The sequence below is a fragment of the Eubalaena glacialis genome, chromosome 18, assembly GCF_028564815.1.
Source record: "Eubalaena glacialis isolate mEubGla1 chromosome 18, mEubGla1.1.hap2.+ XY, whole genome shotgun sequence".
In the NCBI taxonomy this organism is placed as follows: Eukaryota; Metazoa; Chordata; class Mammalia; order Artiodactyla; family Balaenidae; genus Eubalaena; species Eubalaena glacialis.
The window spans coordinates 28,240,394-28,267,553 of record NC_083733.1 but is presented as its reverse complement, the minus strand read 5'-3'; the positions used below and the strand labels follow the sequence as shown (position 1 = coordinate 28,267,553).

General features: G+C 40.8%; 1 protein-coding gene across 4 annotated transcripts in view; it reads left to right on the top strand.

Annotated features, from left to right (window-relative positions):
• Positions 1 to 23,469, top strand: part of RSPRY1 (ring finger and SPRY domain containing 1) — a 46,224-nt gene extending 22,755 nt beyond the window's left edge. For 3 of the 4 annotated variants that reach the window (XM_061172966.1, XM_061172965.1, XM_061172967.1), the window contains exons 7-15: positions 1,129 to 1,195; positions 2,137 to 2,268; positions 3,165 to 3,280; positions 4,225 to 4,368; positions 9,466 to 9,577; positions 13,815 to 13,917; positions 14,265 to 14,417; positions 17,978 to 18,082; positions 21,960 to 23,469. In XM_061172966.1, coding sequence (XP_061028949.1) covers positions 1,129 to 1,195; positions 2,137 to 2,268; positions 3,165 to 3,280; positions 4,225 to 4,368; positions 9,466 to 9,577; positions 13,815 to 13,917; positions 14,265 to 14,417; positions 17,978 to 18,082; positions 21,960 to 22,056 — 1,029 coding nt within the window. In that variant the 3' untranslated portion in view covers positions 22,057 to 23,469. Of the gene's footprint in view, positions 1 to 1,128; positions 1,196 to 2,136; positions 2,269 to 3,164; positions 3,281 to 4,224; positions 4,369 to 9,465; positions 9,578 to 13,814; positions 13,918 to 14,264; positions 14,418 to 17,977; positions 18,083 to 21,959 lie in introns of those variants that run through there. The other variant, XM_061172968.1, reaches the window with a different exon arrangement.
• The last annotated feature ends 3,691 nt before the right edge of the window (positions 23,470 to 27,160 follow it).

Sequence of the window (27,160 nt, the reverse complement as noted above, 5' to 3'; positions counted from 1 at the left end):
AGTGCCAAGGGATCTGAGAAGGTGGTTGGGAGGTGGGAGAAACGGGTGGAGGAGGCTGGGAGTCATGGGAGGCAGACTTCCTGGTGAAGGTGGGACCTCAGCTGGGTCACACCACAGGGCTAAGATTTGTTTGTGCACACAGGAGGAAGAAATGGGTTTCTTGGCTAAGGGCACATCACCGGCAGAAGCCTAGAGCCAGAAATGGCCATGTTCCCAGCATATTACGGAGAATTATCTGATCAGAAGACAGTGTTCAGAGACAGGAGGACATAGACTTAGTAGCCAGGTGGGGAGGGCTCAGGGCCTGAAAAACCACACAGAGGGATTGAGGATGGATGTGGCAAGAAGCAGGGTGCTAAACAGGCTTTGCAGCAGGGAAGGGCGATGGTTACATGAGCTCTGCAGAATCCAGTTGGGCACCAGAAAAGTGAGTGGAAATCATCTGTTGTTCTAGAGCTCTTTTGCAGGCACCTAGCATAGCTGTGGGGAAGGATGGCTGTGAGAAGATACGATGTTAAGCAGATAGACCTTCCTTCAAATGTGAACACATGTGACATGAACTTAAATGTAACTGAAAGAGCTCACTTGTTGCTCTCTCCCACCTACCATCAGCATTTGTAGAATTCCTTTCAGAGAACAGATTGAAAATGAAGCCATGAGTTGTTAATTTCATTATTTATAATTTTGGAACTTGGTAGTGATGAATGGCTCCTTTTAGGGTTCTGAATAAAAAGCCATTTTTAGCTATATTTCTGGGCTTCTGTTTGGCTTGCTTAAAGGAATATAAGAATCAGCATGATTTTATTTAACAAAGCTTTAATATATAAATGTTACTAAGTAAAATAACATAGTACATTTAATAAGATACTTTTGAAATTTCCATATCTATAAACGAACACAGTAACTTCAAGAAAATAATATAAGATTTTAAGAGACTCTATCTTGGTTTATTACTAACAATATTAGCAAATGGATAATCATGGACTTGAATGAGTAAAACTTTTCCTACTGCTCCAAAAAAACATCTAGCACACATTGGGTAAGAAGAGGAAATTGATAACTTGCTGCCTCCGCAGGACAATGATTTTTTTCTTGCTTTTTTTTTTTTTATCTTTTGTTGTCTTTCAGAAATTACAGTCCCACCCCACAGTCATGCTTTTTGCACTTATCGCACTGGAAAAGTTTGCACAGACAAGTAGGTATAGTGACTTCTTACATTAATGATCTATATTGCTTGTTAAAAATCTTATTTTTCATAGTTACTGGATGAGCTGATGCTTTTGAACCCCATCAAACATGCATACATTCTGGGGAATTCCCTGGTGGCCTGGTGGTTAGGATTCTGGGCTTTCACTGCCGTGGCCCCAGGTTCAATCCCCGGTTGGGGAACTAAGATCCCTCAAGCCGTGTGGCACAGCCAAATAAATAAATAAGAAGCATGCATACATTCTGACTTGTCTGGGTAAACATCTCAAAGCCAGTAAGATGTAACAGTGACAAAGGCAAGAGTTTTCTCACCTAAAGAATCAAAACTTAATGGTTCTGAAGAACCTAGGGGCAGGACAGGAATAAAGACGCAGACGTAGAGAATGGACTTGAGGACACGAGGAGGGGGTAGGGTAAGCTGGGACGAAGTGAGAGAGTGGCATGGACATATATACACTACCAAATGTAAAACAGATAGCTAGTGGGAAGCAGCTGCATAGCACAGGGAGATCAGCTTGGTGCTTTGTGACCACCTGGAGGGGTGGGATAGGGAAGGTGGGAGGGAGACGCAAGAGGGAGGAGATATGGGGATATATGTATATGTAGAGCAGAAACTTTGTTATACAGCAGAAACTAATGCACCATTGTAAAGCAATTATACTCCAATAAAGATGTTAAAAAAAAATATATATATATATATATATAAATAAAAAGAATCAAAACTTGGTGACCGTGATTACCCACTTTTTATAGCTTTAAAAATTTAGTGATCATATTGCTACTTTCTAGAAAATAGAGCTCTTGGGCTTTGTCATTATTATAGTTTCCAGATTCTCTAATTGTCTCTCCTCACTCTTTCCCTCCATTAATCTACCCAGCAAATCATCCTACTCTTTCATGGTTAATTTAAGGTTTATGTCTTCCCAACAGGTGAAAATAAATTGACTATATCTGAATCCAGTATTAGTGACCGGCTTGTCACATTAGAGTCCTGGGCTGATGATCCTGATTATCTGAAACGTCAAGTTGGTTTCTGTGCCCAGTGGAGCTTAGACAATCTCTGTAAGTAGGAGTTGTCCTTTATTAAAATGCCTGTTTTCATTTCCAGATCCACTTCTTAAATAGGATCACAGGTCTTTATTTTGTGACAGTGTGAGTTTTTCCGTATAAGGTCCTCTACTGGTGGGTTGGCTATATTCTAGCAGTAAAGTATTCTAGGGACTCTTCAGACTATTAGATGGAATGCTTCTAATTGCAGCACTCTCCTGTTCAAAAACTTTTACTGGTCCCCTGTTTCCTCCTACATCCAGGCCATTAATCAGATGCCACTGTCTAATCAACTCTTTCCAACACAAACTCTTCTCACTGTCCTACAAGCAGTTCCCAATCATTCCTACCCCTGGGCATGTTCCCCTCACTTGGAATTCCCTCTTTACTCTTCTCTCTGTCCCAGCTTTGCTCTTCAAAACTCAAGTCATGTCTTACCTATACCGTGAGAGTTGCTCCCAACTTTTCTTTTTCTCCTCCAAGGGCTGCAAGAACTAAAACTATATTACTGCTCTAACCTCACTCCCCCTCCCACAGGTAGCACTGTGCTAAAGCACAGTTGGACATGTGACCCCTCTGCTCCTACTGCAACATTATGCGGAGTAGCTCAGTGCCCAGCCTGTGTAGTGCCAGTTAAAGAATAATTCTGAAAAAGTACCATTTGGATTTTGCTACATGCAAAATAATGACTATAGGGAACAGAAATATAAACCTAGAAGTGCTGCCTTTACTAGCATTTGCTTAATTAATCTTCATATGGCAGTGTAGCAGCAAAGCTAAGGTTATAAGTCTACCAATTCTGCCATTTATGAGCACCTCCACTTCTTAACTAGAATGGCAACTAGCGATGACAGTAGCTTTTTTCTCCACAACAGCCTGCCTTAGAAATGTGCCCACTTTTTCTTTTGCAGTTTTAAAAGAAGGTAGGCAGCTGACCTATGAGAAAGTGGACTTGAATAGCATTAAGGCCATGCTAAATAGCAACGACGTCAGCGAGTACCTGAAGATCTCGCCTCACGGCTTGGAGGTAAAGCTTCCATAGACGGACCATTCTGGGGAGAAAATCTTGTCCTCATTTTCGTGCCCTGGTTCTGAACAAAAGCAATCCTTGCAAAATAGATGGAAATTTTCTACGTACTCAAAGAGTGTTTAGAGGTAGAAGTGGTGGGAGAGAGCGTGTTTGGGATATTATTTACTCTTTCATATCTCACATGGTCCTATACATATAGTACATGCTATAATGTTTATTGATTGGTTTAAATATGTCTGATTTTCATCTCTGCCATTTTATGCAGTTAAAGGTACAAAGACTAGTGTTTCTAAAAGAGGCCCTTCCCTTTTTAAATCCCTGCATAACCAATTGTATTCAGTCTAGAGCTTCACCTTCTCCCTGTATGTTGAAAATGTTGCTGATTTGGGGGTGAAGGTTAATGAAAGAGCCACTTATATACAGGAAGGTACCGTTAGGCACTAGACATGTCAAGATTAAAGAGCCATTTGAAGAATGGCTGCACATAGGTTCTTTGATCTTACGTCTTGCCAAATGCTTTACGTAGTTTTCTGCTTTAGATTATTTTTAGGTACTCCATCTTATACCCTTCAATATCCTTCTCTCCCTCATCTCCCTCCCTAACAAGTACAGGTTAAGGCAATGTTTATGCATTTGGAAAAGATTCTACTATAAGAGCAAAGCTCTGTAAGTACTTAAAAATGAAGCCAGTAGCCTTCACTAATTCTTATTTTGAGGTCTTCCAATCCTTTCAATCTGGAACTCCCTGGAAATTAAACTATAAAATAGAGTGTCCTTCCTTTGGTTTTGTACTTTTTGTCACTGAGAATGCACAGGGAAGAAGACAGTAGTCCACCAGGAGCTTTAATGAGGAAGAATAGATTCCACCTTCTGAGCAGTCGGTTATCTCTGGTGGTCTTCAGGCATTGATGGTGGACTGCCATGCTCTTTGATTTTGCCAGGCTCGCTGTGATGCCTCTTCTTTTGAAAGTGTGCGCTGCACCTTTTGTGTGGATGCTGGGGTGTGGTACTACGAAGTAACAGTGGTCACTTCTGGTGTCATGCAGATCGGCTGGGCCACACGAGACAGCAAGTTTCTCAATCATGTGAGTACATTGGAGACCTGTGCGGATGAGAGCAGCAGCAGTTTTTTTGGCGAGTGGGTGGCGGATACTCATTTTTCAGATAGTTTTGCACAATAATCGTTCCTTGGGCTGAATCACATGGTGCCAAATCCCTAACAGTGGTTTTCTAAACTGATTTAGAATTAGGAAAACACAGGTGAAATTGCCCCTCAGCGGTTTTTTCCCTCAAGTTTTAAGTTCATGTTAATCTTCCACCCAGAGTTTAGATGTGCTCTTTTTCCTTTTTTTTTTTAAATTAACTTATTTATTTTATTTATTTTGTTTTTGGCTGCATTGGGTCTTTGTTGCTGCACGTGGGCTTTTCTCTAATTGCAGCGAGGGGGTGCTACTCTTCGTTGGGGTGGCTCCTCTTGCTGTGGAGCACGGGCTCTAGGCGTGCGGGCTTCAGTAGTTGTGGCTCGCAGGCTCTAGAGTGCAGGCTCAGTAGCTGTGGCGCACAGGCTTAGTTGCTCCGCGGCATGTGGGATGTTCCTGGACCAGGGCTCGAACCCGTGTCCCCTGCACTGGCAGGCGGATTCTTGACCACTGCACCACCAGGGAAGCCCCTCTTTTTCTTTTTTGGCTCTGCTCCAGCCCCAGCCACATCTTTGGCTCAGTTTTTATATTGGGTCCAGTGATGGTTTTTACCTTGCGTTTAAGCTTTAGGAACTTTGTAGGAATTCTATTCCTTTCATAAAATACTAAATGTTGTCTTGACTCCTCTTACTTTACTTTTACCTTGTAATTAGTAGGCACATTTGTTTTCAATATTCAGTATTTATCTTTTGCTATACAAAGCTGTAATTTATAAGGGAAAATTAAGTCCACTAGAGGAAGCAGAATTGGGCTGCCTCTACCTGGGTGTGAGAGGTTGGGGTTCTTCGCTTTCCTACAAATGTTAATTTCTTGCCACTTTATACCCTTCTAATGCCCAACCCAACTGGCTTTCTTCTCATAGTCATATTATAAGCTGTTTGGAATTAATCCAGTTTTGATCAGGTATATTTTGTGGACATATGATTTTTACCCTTTGAGCTGGGAAAAGTCCCTTAGATTTTTTTTTTTTTATGTTAATCTAAATAATAGCCTTCCATCCCATATGTAAGGTCCTGGGATGGGTTTTAGAAGTGATCCAGCAAAATCAAACTAAACTTGCCTCCCATAAAGCTAGTTTCTAAAGTGCCCTTTCAACAAGGCTGTACAGCATCCTGGAATTGTTCATGGCATTTTACTAAACTCCTTGCTGGAAAGAGACAAATTGGAGGAAGAGGGCCCAGGGAGAGGTCAGGTCTGGATTTTTGTCCAGGATGGAAAACTGGACCCCAGTCTGCCATTGCTTTGTTGGGAACCTTCCCTGATGCAGCGCCTCCTAGTCCACTAGGCCTTAATTAAAACCTGGAAGAATGGGGCTTTTTTGTGGCACCATGTAGTCAGAAGTAAGTGGGTCTGGAGAGCAATGCCAGTTAGTCTTTTAGTGCCCAACTTGGGCACTAATTTAAAGAAGACAGTATCAGTTACACTGACAGCCTGCCCCAAATGATGTCCTCAAGATGATTTTTTAGGACTTAAAAAAAAAATCTTAATTTCCAGAGCACCTTCATTTTAGAGCCTATCATCTGATTCCCACAACAGTTTTTACTGTCACAGTTTCCATTTCACAGATGAGAAAACTGAGACTAACACTGGGACAAAAAGAAACTAGGACTAGAATTCAGTCCCCTTCCTATTCTACAATAGTTGTGTTCTTTGCATTTGAAAATGGGGAGAGTCTCAGAGAAGTAGCTAGTCTCATTTGGAAGTAAAGATTTGTTCGGGAACTAGAAGAAATGTGGATTCCTCTCGGGAGAAAGCTTCGATATAAAATGTGCCTCTCCTAATTTGGCAGCACACTACAGGTCTGAGTGTAGTATATTTGAGACTGAATGTTGCAGATTGTTTTTTTTTTTAATGGCCAATGAAGCTGGATCATTTTATCTGATGGATGAAACTAATTTCTGCCATATAGTTGCAAAAACTTTGGCTTCTCAAGTTAAGAGGCTTAACATACTATCTTCCTACCCTCCAGATTGCTTGATAGACTTAATTTCTTTCTTTAAAAAACAAAAATGAAACATTTTTCCCTGATTCAAGTACTGGTTGGTTAGAAAGTGGTGAAGTCTGATGTATCTTTCCCCAAATGTAGGATTTTAATGATGTTGCCATACTTACAACTTTGCTTCACATGGACATTGTTCTGGTGATTCTGAATCTTTTTGCCTGTACAGATAGAGTGTGGTTTTATGGAATAAGTCATTGCTAGGATACACGCAGTTTCTAAAAATTTGAAGTCTGTTCATAGACTTATTTTAACTCCTACTGCTTGGGCTTCGGTTTTGAAAAGATGATCAAAGTGTTGGGCTTGGACATAGATCATTAATCGGAGAAGCTAAAGGATAGTTCTTGTTCAGGTCACTTAGAGAATAGTTATCTTGTATATCTTTATGGGGGTTTGGGAGGAGCAAGTCTCCAAGGGTGCATTTGGACTTATCTAAAATATCTTTTGCCTTTTCATGAGCATCTACCATGTGACAGGTCTTTCACATACTCATCTCTAATCTTTTTGAGAGTTTGGGAAGGTATTATTCTCCCATTTAAAGATGAGAATGAAGTTAAAAGAAATTAATTTAGAAACTTGCCCAAAGTCACCTAGCCTCCAACTGCTGGCGAACAATTCAAACCCTGGTCAAGGCAGCCCGTGCTTCTTTCCCTGTTGAAGCCTCTTGCCATGGAGAAAATGACTCTGCTATCTTAAACAGAAAAAGAATGACTTGGAAGCCTATTGGGGGCTCCCAGACTATTGAGGGGTTTGGGAACCAGACAGGCTCCAAGGCAGCGTCAGAGGCCAAGACACAAGAAGTACAACAGCCAGTGTTTTAGGGACCAGGATGCCAACACTGCTGCCACAAAGGTCCTAACCATTCCTCCATGTGGGGTCACAGACACTAGGTATCTGATGGGAGGGTCCGGTTGGCCAAGGTCACATCTTACCCCTCCATCTCCAGAGCAGGAGGCAGGACACTGTATCTTCATTACATTCCCCATAGCAGGAAGTGGTAGGGATACTGGACAGCAGAAGAAAAGATGGTGTCCACCACATAGGGAAGGAGTCAGTATATTTCCTAAACAACAAACTATGGATAAATGCTTTTTTTTTGTTTGTTTTTAGTAATGTTGCCATTACTAGAGTATACATGACCAGAAACAGGCAGATCAAAATAATCACCCCAAGTACCAAGCTAGCTACACTGTTCTCTCATTTATCTGCCTCAGCTGATGGAGACCATAGTTATAGTTCTGCTGGGAATGTTTTCACGTTGAAAGAGGGTGTAGTACATCTGGACTGCTCTTTGGTGTGTGAGCTCAAAGGGCTTTTTAAAGTGTATCTCTGGGCTTCCCTGGTGGCTCAGTGGTTGGGAATCCGCCTGCCAATGCAGGGGACATGGGTTCGAGCCCAGGTCCGGGAAGATCCCACATGCCATGGAGCAGCTAGGCCCGTGTGCCACAACTACTGAGCCTGTGCTCTGGAGCCCGCGAGCCGCAACTACTGAGCCCAGGCACCACAACTACTGAAGCCTGCGTGCCTAGAGCCCGTGCTCCGCAACGGGAGAGGCCACTGCAATGGGAAGCCCACGCACCACAACGAGGACCCACTCGCTGCAACTAAAGCCCGTGCACAGCAGCGAGGACCCAACGCAGTCAAAAATAAATAAATTAAAAAAAAATAAAGTGTATCTCTGCTTAGCAGAGGCACCTACTTCTTAGCCTGTAGAAGTTGATCTGTGGTTAAAATGATTAGAGTCCCCCCTCTGTCTCCAAATGCCACTCTACTGTGAAATTCATCCAGGCATAGAAGACATTGCATGGTAAAGTCTGCTCTTAACCAATTCTTGGTGGCTGGGAATCTTCTAGGAATTTCTTTCAAGTGTTCAGTGGAGGACTTCATAGGACGTTAGAAAGGAAAGATAGAAAAGAATTGCTTGCCTTTTGCCTATGCCCCAACACCCACAAATAAAAAATAAGTTTTTACTTATTTGTTCAGGCTTTGAAAGGAATAGCAAGGTGTTTTTTCTAATAGACTGGTGAATATCTTCTCGGCCTTACGCTGAGAACTTAATGCAAGTTCGTTTAACTCTTGAATAGTCTGAATAGTGCATTCAGAAGCCTCACTTTGGAGAACACTCATCCGAATTCAGTATGTTGTGGTCCGAGTAGTCAAGAAGCATCTTGGAGCCCTTTTTCCAATCTATCTCCTCACTTCATTATCGCATAGAATAAGCAGACCATCACCAGGATCTGAGATCTTACTTGGATTCAGCCCACATTTTCAATGCCTTTCTCCACTAGAATCTTTCACCATTGAGGCTTAAAGATAGCAGTTGTCTGATCTGCATGTTTCCTCTGTATTTTCTATTTTCTTCTTATAAGTGCTCAAAATAATTTCTTAAGATCCCACCTACCCTTTTATGTTAACAATAAAATAATTGTGAAATAACTAAAAGGCAGTAAGTAATAAAAGAAGCTGCCAAGGACTTGTGTGATGTTCAGATATCTCAGAATACCTATTAGCTGATTACCCACTGTAACCTTCTGTTGTCTCCAGTTTTGAAATCTCTGAGCATGTGGGTGTTTTGAAGTGTACTACATGAAAGAAAGGTGTTTGCCCACACCAGCCTTGGAATCAGAAAATTCCAAGGTCCAAACTTGACTTTTTTAGTAACATGTCCCTGGGCAAGCTGGTTGACTTCTCTGAGCCTTATTTCCTCTTAAAATGGAATATAATACCACCAGCCTCAAGGTGGTTCATGAGAATTAAATGAACTAACAGACATGAAACTTGGGAAAAATTTGTCGGTGAAGTCACACTCTATTCTGACTCTATGTCAGAATTTTGGTATCTTCCAAGAACTGTAGGCTGTCTCCCTTCATCCAAAAAGCTTAGAATTCTAGCCACCAGGTTAATGGTTATAAAAGATACACTCTGTTTTCTCAGAACACAGCAGGCAGAGCCTTGCTAATCTTCTGGGCCCTCTCTCCCTCCAGGAAGGCTACGGCATTGGGGACGACGAATACTCCTGTGCATACGATGGCTGCCGGCAGCTGATTTGGTACAACGCCAGAAGTAAGCCTCACCAACACCCCTGCTGGAAAGAAGGTATTCATTCCTCTCCATCATGAATTTATTAATTAGGTTAAGACATCTGGTTATGATGAGGCATTTATTATGTTAGGCTTTAAAATCTTTTAATGGAAAAAGAGTAAATGTGAAAAGGGATATTAGCCTTTGTATCCCCTACCATAGATGTGAACCGTACTCTCCTGATATTCACCTCTGATGGAGCCCTTCCTTTAGCAAAACATTTCAGACTATAAAATTCTTAATTTAGTGGGAAAATGATCATCTTAAGATTAATATGAATTCTAGTTTCCTCTCTGGGTATATGTCTTAAATCAAAGCAGCCGTGGAGATATTGAGGACACTGAAATTGTAATGCCAATAAAATAAGGTTATTTTCAGAGAATCGGCACTATTCAGTGGACACATTCCGGGGCTCTCTAGGGCAGCTTTTAAGGGTGACTTGAGTACTGTTAGTCTCAAACACTTCTGCCCAGCCTCATTTCTCCAGACATCGGGCTCAGGGTGCTGCAGGGGCATAGGCTACCAGGACTCTCAATCAAGGCTCTAGGATTTTAGCAAGAATATATCTTATCAACAGCATGATCTTTTTTGCCCCATTCAGTTTTTTTTTCCAACTGCTTTGCAATATCCACCGCCCTAGACCCATGAAAACATTTATTAATGAAAGATTCAAACAGCATAGTTAGAGCCACAGTTGATTTGTTAAACACTTATACCAAAAAATTTACGGTGAGTGTTTTTACCCCCAACTAAATACAGTGAAAACAGGGCTTCCCTGCTTCAGCACCACTGCACTGGAGGGTAGTATTCTCAAGGGGCCTCCTGGTGCACTGCCTTGTTCTGAAGACATAGAGTCATATGGTAGGGGATGGAACCTCCAGAAAAATTTTATTCCCAGCATTGGAGCTAGATGGGGGATATAGCCCAGCTTCTTCTCCAAGCTTCCCTCTCTCTGTTTCCTGCCGCAATCAGCATTATAGATGTAAACTGAATTTTCAGGCATGCTAAGAGAGCAGGAATTTGACCCTTGCTGTGAGGGGACAGCTTCTCTTAATTAACTAATAGTGTGGAAAGGAAAAAACCTGCAAAGCCGACATAAGCCCTCATTTTAAGGGTTTGCAGGTTAAAGGAACATAACACTTCTTCATTTTTTTTTTTAAATACTTTTCTGATATTTTTTTGTTGTCGTTATAAATTTATTTATTTTTGTCCGCGTTGGGTCTTCGTTGCTGCGCACAGGCTTTCTCTAGTTGCAGTGAGCAGGGGCTACTCTCTGTTGCAGTGCGCAGCCTTCTCATTGTGGTGGCTCCTCTTGTTGCGGAGCACGGGCTCTAAGCACATGGGCTTCAGTAATTGTGGCATGTGGGCTCAGTAGTTGTGGCTCGCGGGCTCTAGACCGCAGACTCAGTAGTTGTGGCGCACTGGTTTAGTTGCTCTGCGGCATGTGGGATCTTCCCTGACCAGGGATGGAACCCGTGTCCCTTGCATTGGCAGGTGGATTCTTAACCACTGCGCCACCAGGGAAGTCCAACACTTCTTCATTTAACAAAGCATAAGATAGAGGCACTGTCTGCAAAGACTGTCTTGTTTGTTTTTTAAATGATTTTTTAAAAGATTTCTTAAGTTTATTATAAAATTTGGAAAATAGGGGTAAAAAGCAAAATGAAACCAAAATCTCATGTAATTCCTCCATCCAGAGATTTCTTTAAAACACAATCTAGTGTGTATATATAGATATGTATTTTTTAAATTAATTTACCTTTCAAATAATTTTTTAAATTTTTATTGGAGTATAGTTGATTTACAATGTTGTATTAGTTTCAGGTGTACAGCAAAGCAAATCAGTTATACATATACATATATCCACTCTTTTTTAGATTCTTTTCCCATATAGGCCATTGGAGAGTACTGAGTAGAGTTCCCTGTGCTATACAGTAGGTCCTTATTAGTTATCTATTTTATATATAGTAGTGTGTATGTGTCAATCCCAATCTCCCAATTTGTCCGTCCCCCCGCCCTTACCCCCTGGTAACCATAAGTTTGTTTTCTACATCTATAACTCTATTTCTGTTTTGTAGATAAGTTCATTTGTACCCTTACTTTAGACTCCACATATAAGCAATATCATGTAATATTTGTCTTTCTCTGTCTGGCTTACATCACTCAGTATGACAATCTCTAGGTCCATCCATGTTGCTGTAAATGGCATTATTTCATTCTTTTTTATGGCTGAGTAATATTCCATTGTATATATGCACCACATCTTTTTTATCCATTCCTCTGTTGATGGACATTTAGGTTGCTTCCATGTCCTGACTATTGTAAATAGAGCTGCAATGAACATTGGGATGCATGTATCTTCTCAAATTATGGTTTTCTCCTGATATATGCCCAGGAGTGGGATTGCTGGATCATATGGTAGCTCTATTTTTAGTTTTTTAAGGAACCTCCATACTGTTCTTCATAGTGCCTGTACCAATTTACATTCCCACCAAAAGTGTAGGAAGATTCCCTTTTCTCCCCACCCTCTCCAACATTTATTGTTTGTATATTTTTTGATGATGGCCATTCTAACTGGTGTGAGTTGATACTTCATTGTAGTTTTGATTTGCATTTCTCTAATAATTAGTGATGTTGAGCATCTTTTCATGTGCTTTTTAGCCATATGTATGTCTTCTTTGGAGGAATGTCTATTTAGATCTTCCACCCATTTTTTAATTGGGTTGTTTGTTTTTTTGATATTGAGCTGCATGAGCTGTTTGTATATTTCGGAGATTCATCCCTTGTTGGTTGCTTTGTTTGCAAATATTTTCTCCCATTCTGAGGGTTGTCTTTTCATTTTGTTTATGGTTTCCTTTGCTGTGCAAGAACTTTTAAGTTTAATTAGGTCCCATTTGTTTGTTTTTATTTTCATTACTCTAGGAGGTGGATCAAAAAAGATCTTGCTGCTATTTATGTGAAAAAGTGTTCTGCCTATGTTTTCCTCTAAGAGTTTTACAGTATCCGGCCTTACATTTAGGTCTTTAATCCATTTTGAGTTTATTTTTGTGTATGGTGTATATTTTTTGTTGTTACACTTACTATGCCTTGAACAGCTTTCCAGGTTATTAAGTAACATTGTTTTTAATGGCTTTTCAATATTCCATTATATAATAGTACTATATTAATCAATGCCTCAAGGTTGGACAGTTACATTTTTGCCTTTTAAAATTATTATTATAAAAAAATTATAAACCATTCTGGATTTTCTCAGGGTAAATCCTTAGAAGTGAATCTTCTCTGGCAAAGGGTATACAGAATTTCAAGGCTTTTGCCATATATTGCCAGATTTTCCTCCAGTACCACTGAGTGTCAGTTTTTCTTGTCATCACTTTATAATTTCATGTATTTATCTTTGACTATTTATTTATTTATTTATATAAATTTATTTTTTATTTATTTATTTTTGGCTGCATTGGGTCTTTTTTGCTGCCCTCGGGCTTTCTCTAGTTGCGGTAAACGGGGGCTACTCTTCATTGTGGTGCGAGCACTTCTCATTGCGATGGCTTCTCCTGTTGCGGAGCAAGGGCTCTAGGCGCGCAGGCTTCAGTAGTTGTGGCACGTGGGCTCTTCCCAAACCAGGGATTGAACCTGTGTCCCCTGCGTTGGCAGACAGATTCTTAACCACTGCACCACCAGGGAAGTCCCTTTGACATTTTAAAAAGCAAAAACTTTATGAGTGAATATGAATGCTTTAAAAATAAAACATGTTTGGGGGCAGTTGTTATGTCAGACAGTTTTGTTTTGTTTTGTTTTGTTTTTTTGGCTGTGCCTCACAGCTTGCAGGATCTTAGTTCCCAGACCAGGGATTGAACCCTCACCCTTGGCAGTGAAAGCACGGAGTCCTAACCACTGGACTGCCGGGGAATTCCCTCTCAGAGAGTTTCAACTCTCACCAGAGAGGCAAAAAAGTTCATGATTTTGATCTTACCGTATTTTACTGATCCCAGAATGCACATTTTCCCCACATTTTCACATCTTTGAAATTGGGATGCATCTTACAATTGATGACTTTTCATAGATTAGTTGGCAGCATTTTCCTCTTAATGGTACATCCAAATATTGATGTAAATGGGTCAGATCAGTTGCAGAAGAAGCAAAAACGATGAATATGTTGAGTACAGGGCTATAAAAACAGACTTAATACAGTGACATTAAAACCCTGAGACAGCAGAATCTCCATATCCTAACAGTGTTTCACTTTATCCTCTAGGAGACACAGTAGGATTTCTGTTAGACTTGAATGAAAAGCAAATGATTTTCTTTTTAAATGGCAACCAGCTGCCTCCTGAGAAGCAAGTCTTTTCATCTACTGTGTAAGTACCTCCTCTCAGTCAAAAATTTGAGCAGATGCATGGAATGTACTTTTCTCCAGGAAAAAAACAAACTTTGTCCATTTATGTAGTCAGTTGTGATGAGAAATCACTGTATTTCAAGTAATTGGAGACCCATTTGATCTTACCTAAAACTATCCCAGAGTTTGATATAGGAAGGTAAGAGCAGGATGTTCTCTGGTTCACAGTCCTGTCTAGGTTAATAAACAGAATGTCACCCTTCTTTCTGCTCGGGTATGACTTATTCCCACTTTCTGAACTCCACTTTGTGTATGAGCTTTACTTTGTTTTTATGAATTCTCTTGACCTCTGTTCATTTTTATTTGTAGATCTGGATTTTTTGCTGCAGCTAGTTTCATGTCATATCAACAATGTGAGTTCAATTTTGGAGCAAAACCATTCAAATATCCACCATCTATGAAATTTAGCACTTTTAATGACTACGCCTTCCTAACAGCTGAAGAGAAAATCATTTTGCCTAGGTAAGGAATCTGCAGTCAAGGAGACCACACCGGCCATGGCATAGCCAGTGTTGGGCCTTTATGGTCTTAAAGGTATCTATAACGTAATGTTGTAATCCTAGCTCCTGTTCTGGCTCAAAAAGCAGGTTTGTAACGAGCCCTTCTGCACTGTACTTCACCCTTGGACTCAGTGTCCCAAGACTTGAGAGTGGCTCAGTCAGCAGTTTCCAGATGAACTAGAAAATGTCACACAGTGACGACAGCCCTGCCTGCAGCGGCAGAGCCTCCATAATATCCCAGGAACAGAAGGGCCACTTGTATCCCAGCTCAGAGATCTGAGGTTCATTCTTAGAACTTCCCTTCACCTTGTCTCGGTGCCTGACAGGGATTCTGAACTTCAGATTCCTCTTAGTGAAAGTGTGCAGTAACACCTTTCTCATCTGTCATACCCCATCATTTTTTTTATGTAGCCTGTCTTCTTGGATGTGGCCCATAAACAAGTCTGCCTTCTCACATACACCCTGAAAGGTACAATCGATCCATCTAAGAGTTCCCCTGGAGGCTGGCCTTGGTTAAAACTGCTTCAGCATTTAGTTAACCGCCCCTGCAGAATTAAACTTTCCAAAAGTCAGATGGCAATAGGCGCCAACTGTCGGAAAGTCTTCTTTTATGGGCAGCTTCTCTGGGTACCACCTGACTTTGGCGCCCAAAGTGCAGCCTGCCTTGAATAAGAACAGCAGAGTTACAAGCTAGGGCAGTCCTATAATACACTAGACTTTGTTTTTTTGTGACAGTGACACCAAGACAGGAGTTGTTGGAGACTGAGTGGCCTCCTTAATGCCAAGGGGTCCTTTTTCACTCATAGGAATACTATTCTTTTCTGACTTCAGGGTAGGAGATCATGATCCTGTTTCTATCTGGCATTTTGTAAATTGTTCTATATTGTAAATCCTCTCTGCCTCTATCTCTTCTTCTATTCATTCTTTTTCTTTTCTTCTTAAACTTTTTATTATGGAAAACTTCAGATACACACAAAAGAAAAAAAGAATAGTACAATAAAGCACCATGTACCCACCTCTCAGCTACAAAAGTCATCCACTCATGACCACCTGCTTCTCTTACAGTTTTCCCTCATCTCTGTTAATAGCTCCATTGTCATTCCAGTTTCCCTGGCTGTAATCCTAGAGTATCCTTGACAAGGCAGGGTATGACTTTCTGCCATTTCCACGACAGATCCCTCAGCAAATCCTGTGGGCTGTTCCTTCAGAATATATCCCAAATCCAACTACTTCTTGTCCCTCTCCCTGCTACCACCATGGTTGAAGCCGCCATCATTTTCCACCTGGATTGTTCTTGCCCTGCCCTTAAACTGTAGTCTCCCTGTTCCTGCCTTAACCCCTCTATTCAGCACAGCCTCCAGAATGATTTTGTTATAACATAAATCAGATCATGCACTTCTGTGCTGAAAAGACTCTAGTGGCTTCCTCTTTCACTTAAGGTGAAAGCTTAAATCCTAGCAGACTCTATACGATTTGTCCCCTCCTCTCCTCCATTACTTCTCTGACCTCCGACCCTCTCCCATATGCTCCTGCTCTTTCAGCCATCCTGGCCTCCTTGCTGCTCCTGAAGCATACCAGGTCTACTATTGTAGCCCCAGGGCCTTTGCACTAGAATGTTCTGCTGTCGCAATGCTTCCTGCTACTAGAATGTTCTGATGTGTGTTTTCCAGTACCACTGAGCAGTTAACTCGATTCTGACACTGTCTACCTGGAGATAGCATCAGATCCCACTGGTGAAGGGCTCAGTCCTGCAAAGACTGCTCTTTTCTCCCACTTTAGATGCCAGTCACAAGTCCAGGTTATGACCAACTGGCTGTAAATTGGAGGCTCCCATGACCTCCTCCTTGGGTTTGATTAATTTGCTAGAGCTACCACCACAGAACTCAGGAAAGCAGTTTACTTCTTACTAGGTTACCGGTTTATTATAATAGGATATAACTCAGGAACGGGCTATCTGTGTATGCCAATCTCCCTGCCTCTCACTTGTTCACCAGCCCTGAAACTCTTTGAACCTTGTCCTTTTGGGTTGGTAGGGAGGCTTCATTACACAGGGCTGGTTCATTAAATCATTGGCCTTTGATGATTGAACTCAGTCTCCAGCCCACTTCCCATCCCAGGAGGTGGGGCAGAGGAGAGAGGAGGGAACTGAAAGGTTCCAACCTTCTTATCACCTGGTTGGTTCCCAGTCCCATCCTTAGGTACCTAGGGGGCTTTTTAAAAGCCGCCTCATTAACAGAACAAAAGACCTTTCTAGGTCTCTTAACTTATGAATCGTCGAGGGTTTTAGGAATCTGTGCCAGGAATGCAGATGTAAACAAAATATATTTTTTATCATAAATCACAGTTTCTCTCCAAGATGCCCGCAAGGCTCACTCTCTCACTCCCTTCATGTCTTCACTTAAATGTCATGTTAGTGAGACCTTCCCTAGCTGCCGTATTTAAAATTATAACTCCCTGCCTCTCACATACACACTCCTTATTCTTCTCCCTGCTTTCTTTTTCTTCACACTACTCATTAGCATTTAAAATTATGCATACCTTACTTTTTTATCTGATTTATTGTCTGTTTTCCCCCCACTGGAGTGTAAACTCTCTGAAGGCAGGGATATTTTTTTAGTCCTCTCTTCACTGCTGAATCTCCAAAGCTTGGAACAGTGCCTGGCACGTAATAAGGCCTTATGTGAATTGAACGAATGTTTGTTTCCTGTTTCTCTTGCCCATCCATCAGGCTGTACCTTCAGCAGAGCAGTTCTGCATGTCTGCTTTTCCATTCCAAGCTGAGTGAAAGTATAATGCGAGGGTTCTAACCCGAGGTATCTGGACTTCCAGGGTGACTATGATGAGCTATCATAAACACCTTGAAAATTGTGTGTGTGCATTTTTCTTTGGAAATGCTCTATGCGTTTCCTCAAACTCTTAGAGATGTGTGACTTAAAACATTAAAATTTGCTGGTAGGGACTTCCCTGGTGGTCCAGTGGGTAAGACTCCTTGCTCCCAATGTAGGAGGCCCGGGTTCGATCCCTGGTCAGGGAACTAGATCATGCATGCATGCTGTAACCAAGAAGTCCGAGTGCCGAAACTAAGACCCAGCACAGCTGAGATAGATAAGATAGATAGATAGATGATAGATAGATAGATAAACAAATTTTTTTTTTTTAATTTGCTGGTAAAATAAAAAGAGCACTGGACTTAGAACCAAAAGACTTAAATTTGATTCCTGAATCTGTTTACTGTGTCTGACCTATACAAATCATTTCCTTGTCTGTGACCTTATGCAAATCATTTCCTGCCCTTTTCTTTGTAAAATGGGAATGACCATGCCTCCTTCATTCTCTATTTTAGAAAATCATTGTAAGATTGAAATGAGATGTCTTGTGTGAAAACTTTACTGAACAAAGCTTAGGGAATACATGGTAGACTCACATGTACAGAGCATTTTCAAGGCACTTCGTATGCATCACTGCTAAGAGGCCCCATTTATTTGTTGACAAAATGAGTTTCAAACTGTGTTTTCTACTCAGGCACAGGCGTCTTGCTCTGTTGAAGCAAGTTAGTATCCGGGAAAACTGCTGCTCCCTGTGTTGCGATGAGGTAGCAGACACACAATTGAAGCCATGTGGACACAGGTAAGAGGGTTTGTTTGGTCATTTCCTCTTTTGTACATTACATTAGACAAAGTTTCATCCTGTTCCTGAATTGCTTTTTACAGTGTTACCAGTTCCATAGCTGTTCATCAAGGTTTATAATATCCAAAGTGGGCTGAATGAGGAATTAGAGTTTGCCAAGTAGTACATGGCTGTCTTCCAGAAAGTACCTGAAATAGAAGCAGCTGCTTGATATGGAACGCCTGTTTTTGTTTTACCTAATTTACTCAACACTATCGTTTAAACACAGTTTTTATTCACAAAATGTAAAAGGTTTAATGCTAATTATGAGCCTCTTGGGAAATCCCTTTTAGTTTTAGAGCCTTCTCATTTACTTATTATTCACCCTCCTAAGCACTGAGATGGCAGCACCTCCCTGCCATCTAACCAAATTTCAGTTGTATGAGATAAGGGCAGCCTGGATCCTACAGAACAGAGTGTCTAAAACATCAGCAAGAGCAGCAAGTAAGACAGTCCCTAAAAAGGCCATCCCAACTAAGGTTAGAAAGGGGAAGAGGAGTTGGGCAGTGTGCTGGCCTTGGCCTAGCCCAGGCATGTGTGCTGACTGTATATGATCAATACCTATGCTGATGTTCCAGGCCAGCTCCCTGTAATTCATCACATCCCATACCCTGCCTTGCTCTTATTCTTGACATAGCTTTAGCTAGCAGGTCGCCTACGGGTCCAGAGCCTGGAGTGATGGACCCCAGTTTGTCTCCCCCAGGTCTGACTCAGCCTGAGCCCCTGACTCTGCCTCTGTACATTTGCCATCTTATGAAATGTGTTGTTATCTAATCGTCTGGTAAGGGACATACATGCAGTGAGTTTATCTCATTTCACCACTAGCTATACCAGTCTCTCTTCTGAAAGAAAGGCACAGTGACTCCAGCTGTGATTATTCCTCTGTATGAACTCTCTAGCCCAGAACGCCTCAGGATCTGGGCTTATTCATCTCTGAGCTTTCTGGCCCTTCTTGGTGGTTTTGTGCACAATAAGGGCTCATGAAAGAGGGCTGAAATCTAAAAACTTAGAACCAGGTATCTTAAGTATGACCACAGTCTCCTTCCTAGATATATCCAAAACAGAGTTGGAAGAGGAAATAAAAGAATTATAAGAAAATTTAGCTCCACTTTCAGCAACAACAACAATTTTAGAAGGGTAGAGGTTAAGAAGAGAAATCTGGCTAAACGGAATGACATGAGCCAACCCCTAGAAGAGACTGAAAATCTAAGCATTCCTGTTACCATAGAAGAAATTGAGATGATTATCAAAGCTACCTTTGCCTCCGCCACTAAAAGCACTAAGCCCAGATGGTTTCACAGGTGAATTCTTTCAAACTTTCAGAGAATAGATAGATTCTATTTAAACTTCTCCAGACCACAGAGATAATAGGAAAACTACAATATTCTTTTTACAAAGCCTGCATCGTAATCATATGAAAAGCTGACAAAACACACAAAAAAAGAAAACTTATGTGGGACTTCCCTCGTGGTCCAGTGGTTAAGACGTCGCCTTCCAATGTAGGGGGTGCGGGTTCAATCCCTGGTCCGGGAGCTAAGATCCCACGTGCCTCATGGCCAAAATACCAAAACGTAAGACAGAAGCAATATTGTAACAGATCCAATAAAGACTTTAAAAATGGTCCACATCAAAAAAAATCTTAAAAAAAAAAAAGGAAAGAAAACTTATGAATATAAACCTAAAAATCCTAAATAAATTATTACCAAATAGGACCCAGCAACACAACCAAGGGGGGCTTATTTCAGGAATGCAAGGTTAGTACAATATAGGAAATCAATTCGTATAATTTCCCAAATAGGCCAAGGGACAGTGGAGCAGAGAATTAACACTTTCTCCAAAAATGCTGAAAAGGTATTTGTTAAAATTCAGTATCCATCCCAAATGGATGGAATACTGCAAAACAGAAATGGATGTAGGGAATAAAATAGTATAAAATAAGAATGGATGGATACTTCCTTAGCAATATAAAAGATGTATATATCTCAGCCGAACACTAACATCTTTTTAATGGTGTCACACTGGAAGAATTGCAAGAGACGCTGGGGACAAGACAAGGATGCCTGCTATCAGCACTGTGACTTGCATTGTATAAGCTAAAACAGACAAGAAAGAGAAAAGGGATTAAAACTGGAAAAAGGAGCAAACTCATCATTTGGAGATAATAGATTACATAGGTAGATATCAGGAGAATTGACTAAAAGCCTATTAGAATCATTGTGACAATTGAATAAGCTAGCTGGTTACAAAAAATAACTTAAAACAATAGCTTTCTATATATAAATAACAACCAATTAGAACAAATATTTGAAGGTCCCTTTTACAATAGCCAAAAAAAAAGCTTAAGAATACATTCCAAGAAATATAGGTTGCCTATCTGAAGAAAACTTTTAAACTACCAAGGAATGTAAAGAAGACTTGAATAACTGGATCTGGTCTCGGATAGGAAGACCTCTCAGTGTCGTAAAGGTGACAGTTTTCCCTAAGCTCTAAGTTTAATTTGGTCCGTATAAAAAGGACAACATGGGTTTTGGGGTTGTTTTTTTTTTTTTCTGGAAATAGAAATGCTAACTTAAAAGTTTATGATACTAAGGCAAGAAAATTCTGAAAAAGAAGAGTTATGGAGAGGACCAACCCTACCTACCACATCTTAAAATATATTAAAATAAACGTTAAATTTGCAACAACATGGATGGACCTGGAAGGTATTATGCTTAGTGAAATAAGTCAGACAAAGAAAGACAAATACTGTATGTTATCACTTATATGTGGAATCTAAAATAAAACAAACGAGTGAATATAACAAAACAGAAACAGACTTACAGATATAGAGAACAAACTAGCAGTTACCAGTGGGGAGAGGGCGGGGGCTAGATAGGGGCAGGGGATTAAGAGGTACGACCTACTATGTATAAAATAAATAAGCTACGAGGATATATTGTCCAGCACAGGGACTACAGCCAATATCTTTTTTTTTTAATGTATTTATTTATTTATTTTTGGCTGCATCCGGTCTTAATTGAGGCACACAGGATCTTTCGTCGTGGCGCGCAGGCTTCTCTCTAGTTGTGGCATGCGGGCTCCAGAGTGCGAGGGCTCAGTGGTTGCAGTGCACGGGGGCTCTCTAGTTGTGGGGCAAGGGCTCAGTAGTTGCAGCGCTAGGGCTTAGTTGCCCCGTGGCACGTGGGATCTTAGTTCCCCGACCAGGGATCAAACCTGCGTCCCTTGCACTGGAAGGCAGATTCTTAACCACTGGACCACCAGGGAAGTCCCTAGCTTTAATTGGAGTATAATTTATAAAAAATTTTAATCACTATGTTGTATGCCTGAAACTAATACAATAATGTAAATCAACTATACTTAAAGAAAGGTTAATAGTTTTGTCCCAGTATATGAAAAGAATGACACAACAATGGAACCAGAAGTCCAGAAATAGAACTGATTACAAAGAAAAATTTAACATATGATAAAGGCGTTCTGTCAAATCTGTGGTGAGAGAAGGACTATTCGGCAAATGATATTGGGATAGATGGCTAGCTGTCTGGGAAAAAATAGCATTGTATCTCTACCTACATATATACATCTGTATGTATAGGCTATGTACATATAGACTTTCTGGAAGAATGCACATGAACTTTTAACTTATTCCTCAGAAGAGGAAGATTGAGGATCAGAAATGGAAGAGAGACTTGCTGTTTATATATTTACTTTTTGTTTTAGCCATGTACGATTATTACCCTTTCAGTTAACATGCTTGTTAACAATTTAGGTGTAGTCAGCAGATCGTCATCCTGACCTTTTGAAGCACTGACCTAACTGGCATTTATGCCTTTCTCCTCAGTGACCTGTGCATGGATTGTGCCTTGCAACTGGAGACCTGCCCATTGTGTCGTAAAGAAATAGTGTCTAGAGTCAGACAGATTTCTCATATTTCATGACACACGTGAAGAGGCATCATGGACTTACTTCTACTCAATTCCAGCCAATGTTGAAAAGAAAAACAAAGAAAAAAATATTCTCTAATCAGTTGTACGCACATTGAAACTTATAGCCATGGCCAGATTTTATGCTAAAAAACGATAGTTTGTCAAAGACAAAATTCTCCTAGAATCTAACCCAACTTGCCAGCCCTGAGAAATTCCTTTTAAGGCCAAGGAAAAGTGCATGCTAACAGCTAGGCCTGCGGTACTTCCATGAGAAACAATAGGAGACAATGCCCTCCTGAGTGCTGAAACCACACCGGATTTCTCCAGGTTGGGTTCATTTGATTGTTTAACACAGGATGTTTTGTCTCATATTCTGAAGTTTTTATTTTGGGCAAAAGTCATTATGGAGAAGTAAATGACAGCGTTTCTGGGTTAAGCATAACTTCCCATTGGTCAGAGAGCCACCGGTGTGTTAAGCATGGATATTGCAAGACTTGAAGCTATGAAACTAGAATCACACAGGTCAATACTACAAGCAACATGGAGGGCCTGAAAGAAGGTGCACAGACTGTAGGAAAAAACCCAAATTTTTGATATTTCAGTAATTCCAAAGAACATTCTAGTTTTTTTTAACTGCAGAAAATTGGTGGTATTTTCACATTCATGGTGTTTCTATCCAATTTCAGTACCCACATTTTGTGAGGAAAAAATGTTTTAACAATGCAGGAGGAATTCTTAAATTAATCGCAATGTTAGACTGGAGAAAATTTGGTATTTAGGGTATTTTTAAGCTACCATCAAATGAGGTCTCTCTGTTTTTTGTTTAAAAAAATTTTTTTAAATCAGTATTGTTTTTGGAAGTAATATACTTTGCAACTCTTGAACCAGTAGTCTCAAAAACTCTTAGAGGACAGTCTGAGAGCACGTATTCCTATTGTTTAAAATAAATACATGTTTTTGAATAGTAAATTCAGTCATGGATTGTTGACTATGTCTTCATCCAGAGTGTTATTCCCTCTCAGGGTCTCTGGTGAAGACCTTCAAGAGTTTGGTTTTTTCTCCCAGAAAATTGGAAGGTAGAATTGTAAATTCATAGAACTTATTTTATAATGGTGTACCTCAGCAGCTGCCTTTCAATTTATGCCAAGTCCTTACTGAGTTTATACTTGAATAGTAAATATGTCTTCTGAGTTTTACAGTGTCTTAAATTCAATGCACATTTTTTTCTTCCTTTCCCACCCTTTCTTGTTTGTAGTTCATTAAATTGTCCTATTACAGAGCTGATTTCCTTCCTGGCCGTACTTGTTGGGGTGCTGGATTTTTTCCATGTCTTTAGTCTTCCGTAAATTCAAAAATATATATAAATATATATATATATATATATATATATATATATATATATATATATATGTTCTCTTCTTTAGCTTGTGGTGAATACAGTAATTTGCATTGAAGAAATAAAACATTTGTTGCCTTTTTTGACTAAGATTTCACAACTTTCATTGGTGCCTGCTGCTAAGGTTCCAAGATATTATACTCTCAGGTTTATACTTTCCGGCGTAGGACAGAATCAAGTATTAGAATTAAGAAACAAGGTTAAAAAAAAAAAAAAAAAGAAACAAGGTTAATCACTTATTCATCCAGCAAACCTTTATTGGACACCTAATATGTTCTGGGCTCTGCACCTATATGGTATACAAAACAGATCTGTTCGTGGAGCTGACGTCTGGTAGTGGGGAGAAAACTATATTTCTCCTTATTGTAATAAATTTTTGGTGCCCTGAAAGAGAATAGGGTGCCTTTGAGAAAGAACAAGGGGAACCTAATTTAGATGAGGGGAAAGGGAGAAAACTCACTGAAGGAGTAATATTAGTAAAAACTTAGAGGAGGGACTTCCCTGGTGTCACAGCGGTTAAGAATCCGCCTGCCAGTGCAGGGGACACGGGTTCGAGCCCTGGTCCGGGAAGATTCCACATACCACGGAGCAACTAAGCCCGTGCACCACAGCTACTGAAGCCTGCGGTCCTAGAGCCCGTGCTCCACAACAAGAGAGGCCACCGCAATGAGAAGCCCGCGCACCGCAACGAAGAGTAGCCCCCGCTCGCTGCAACTAGAGAAAGCCCGCGCACAGCAACGAAGACCCAACGCAGCCAAAAATAAATAAATTAAAAATAAATAAAATCATAAATCCATTAAAAAAAAAAAACTTAAAGGAGGAAGTAGGACCTAGGGATGTAGCCAGGCAGAGAGACTGAGGACAGGCTTCTAGGACTGGGTAGCTAGGTGAACACATTATAGGCAAAGGCCTTAACTAAGGAGGAAAGGAGCTCAGTAGTCCCCAGGATCAGATGGAAGTCCCCTGAACTAGTAAGGTAGGAACTGAGTGGGTAGAAAAGCATGCTCCAAGGTTGGAGAGGTCAGGGACCTGCTCGTGAAGGCTATGTTCAGGATTTTGTATTTTATCCTAAGTGCGATAGAAAGCAAAGGAGTTTAAGCATGGAACTATGCCTTGATAAATAAGTTTAAAAGATGGCTCTGGCTTCTATTTGGAGAATGGAATTGGAGTGGGGTTGGAAGGGGGGCGGGGCGCCACAGTATAGAGAACAAGCAAAAAATGGAAATAATATGACCAGTAGGGAGACTTTGAAGTAGTCCAGCAGAGAGGTAAAAGTGGTCTGTAAATTCAGTGGAGAGAGAAAAAAGTAGATGGAAAAATAGGTAATTTGTAGTAATTTCTCCAATGAGTCATTGGGGAAATGCCCCCCGGGGTTCCAGCCAAAAAGATTTTAAGAATTGCTGTGTTTTTTGAATGATATTGATAGAGCAGGATAAAGTCATGGTGCCATTTGCAGAATGCCAGGGAATGATGATTCAATCACAGAAACCAAAACAATTTCATTAGCAGAAAATGACTTTTGTATGAATTTCAACCATCTTGATTATGTAACCAAGAAAACTAAGTAAGATCAGCAGTTTCCAAGATGGTCCATTTTCTTGCTATTTAGTCACATAAAACAATTCTTAATGCCAACCCAAAATGAATGACGAAATTATTATTAATGGAAAATATTTAATATATACAAGTGAATTTTCTATTTTTCTACAAAAAGTCCGCCATTCTGTTTTCAGCAGAAAAACATCATGTTCTGATTTCCAGGAATATTATTTGACAACTCGGGGATTGGGACCATACATAACTTGATGGTTAGGCTCTTAGGAGTGGGGCAGACCCAGGTTCCAACCCCACTATGCCGCCTATCACCTGCATGCAAGTACTTAACTTCTACGCCTTAGTTTCCTAATCTGTAAAATGGAGATAATACTTTTTAGAGTTTTGGGGTTTTTTCTCATAGGGTTTCAAGTATTTTAAAAGGGAACAATGTGTTTTTAAATGTGTAGCACAGTATCTGGCACATGCCTGAATAGGTGGGTACCTATTATTCTTTATTCCCATTTGTTCTTAGAGCCAGAGATGGTGAAGTGGACTAAAGAGGGCCACAAATTCTTTGACATTCCTCCCATCTATAAATGAAATTTCTGCCCCCTCCCCTTAAATCTGGGTGGGCTCTATGTTTGCTTGACCAATTGAATGCGGTGGAAGGGATACTGAGCCAGTTTCCGGTCCCAGGCCATTGAGTGACTGGCAGCTTCCACTTCCCGTCTCTTGAAATATTTGCTCTTGGACCTAGCTGCCATGGTGTGAGAAAACCCAAGCATCCATGGGAAGACCTATGTGGAGAGGAACGGTGACCACCCCCCACCTCCCAGGTCCTCTATTCAACATCCACAACTGAGCTACCCCAGCCAATACTGATTTGCCAGCCACATGAGTAAGCTTCTTGGAAGAGGCTTCTCTAGCCCCATTCCAGCTGCCCCAACTGATGCCAGGTGGAACAGAGACTAGCTGTCCCTACCAAGTCCTGTCCAAATTGCAGACTAGAGAGCAAAATAATTGAGTTTTTTTAGCCAATAAGTTTTCTGGTGGCTTGTAACAGCATTAGATAACCAGAATAGATGAAATCAAGTTTCCTCCTCTGCTCTGATCCCGTATATGTATTAGCAGTAGAACGTGTGGGCAAGTTCATTTAGTCCAGCAGAAGTAAGTGTGGTTTATAGAGAAAGTAGGTCATGAGGAAATTTGCTGAGTTTGCCTTGGGCTGTGTGACCAGTGTTTGACTTACAGAACTCGGTCCAGTTATTCAGCAAACCTTTCTGGATGCCTGCCTTCTACTTGGTGGTAAGCAGAGGTAGTACCTCTGAGAATTGATCTCACCCTGGATACAACTGTGTCATGGTAACCATTTTTAGTTCCACATCCCACTGATATCTATTTTATGTCCATTCAAAAATGTCAATTTATTCAGGCTGGCCATCTGACCCACAGATCAAACTTAAGCCATACCTAAAATTCCTCTAGACATGTACCAGACATTTGGCTAAAAAATAAAATGCAACCGAAGAGACACAATGTCTAGTGATCCAATCAGGAGAAAACAGATCTAGGGTATCCTTTTGCAAAATTTGTCAGTTTTGGAGGGGGACTTTTCCTGGAGCAAAGTCACCTGATGTAATTGCTCAAAGTGGTTCTGTCAACTTTTATCTTGCCTAATTACCCAAGAAACCAGTTAGTGCCGAATAATCTTTTTGATGTGAATATTTATGATGTAAATTACAAGACCTCCACTTCTTGCGGTGGGGCGATCCTTCCACGAGAGGGAGTAACTGTCTCGCAAATCAGAGGTCTGCATTATCTGGCTCAAAAGCTAAGGGATTGGCTCTCAAGAGATTTTCGATTTACAGTGCTCTTAAAACCCGCTTTAAACGACTTAAGCTTCATCTTAAATCTTGTAATTCATTCCAAGTTGCAAGTGAGGAAATCGAGGCTCTTTCTGGGCTTGGATTCCTTCCCCTTCAAAATGGGGACGACGTCAGATTTAATCGCCCCACAGAGTGAGTATACGTCAGGGAGCCCCTGACCTGCTCAAAGAGGTCCGACTTCCGTTCGCGACCCTCCATCCCTTTCCCTCACTTCCTCGCCCTATCTTTGCCCCGCCCCTGGCGTTGGGCAACGCACGCCTGTGATTGGCTACTGGGAGCCCCGAGGCGGCGGAAGGGT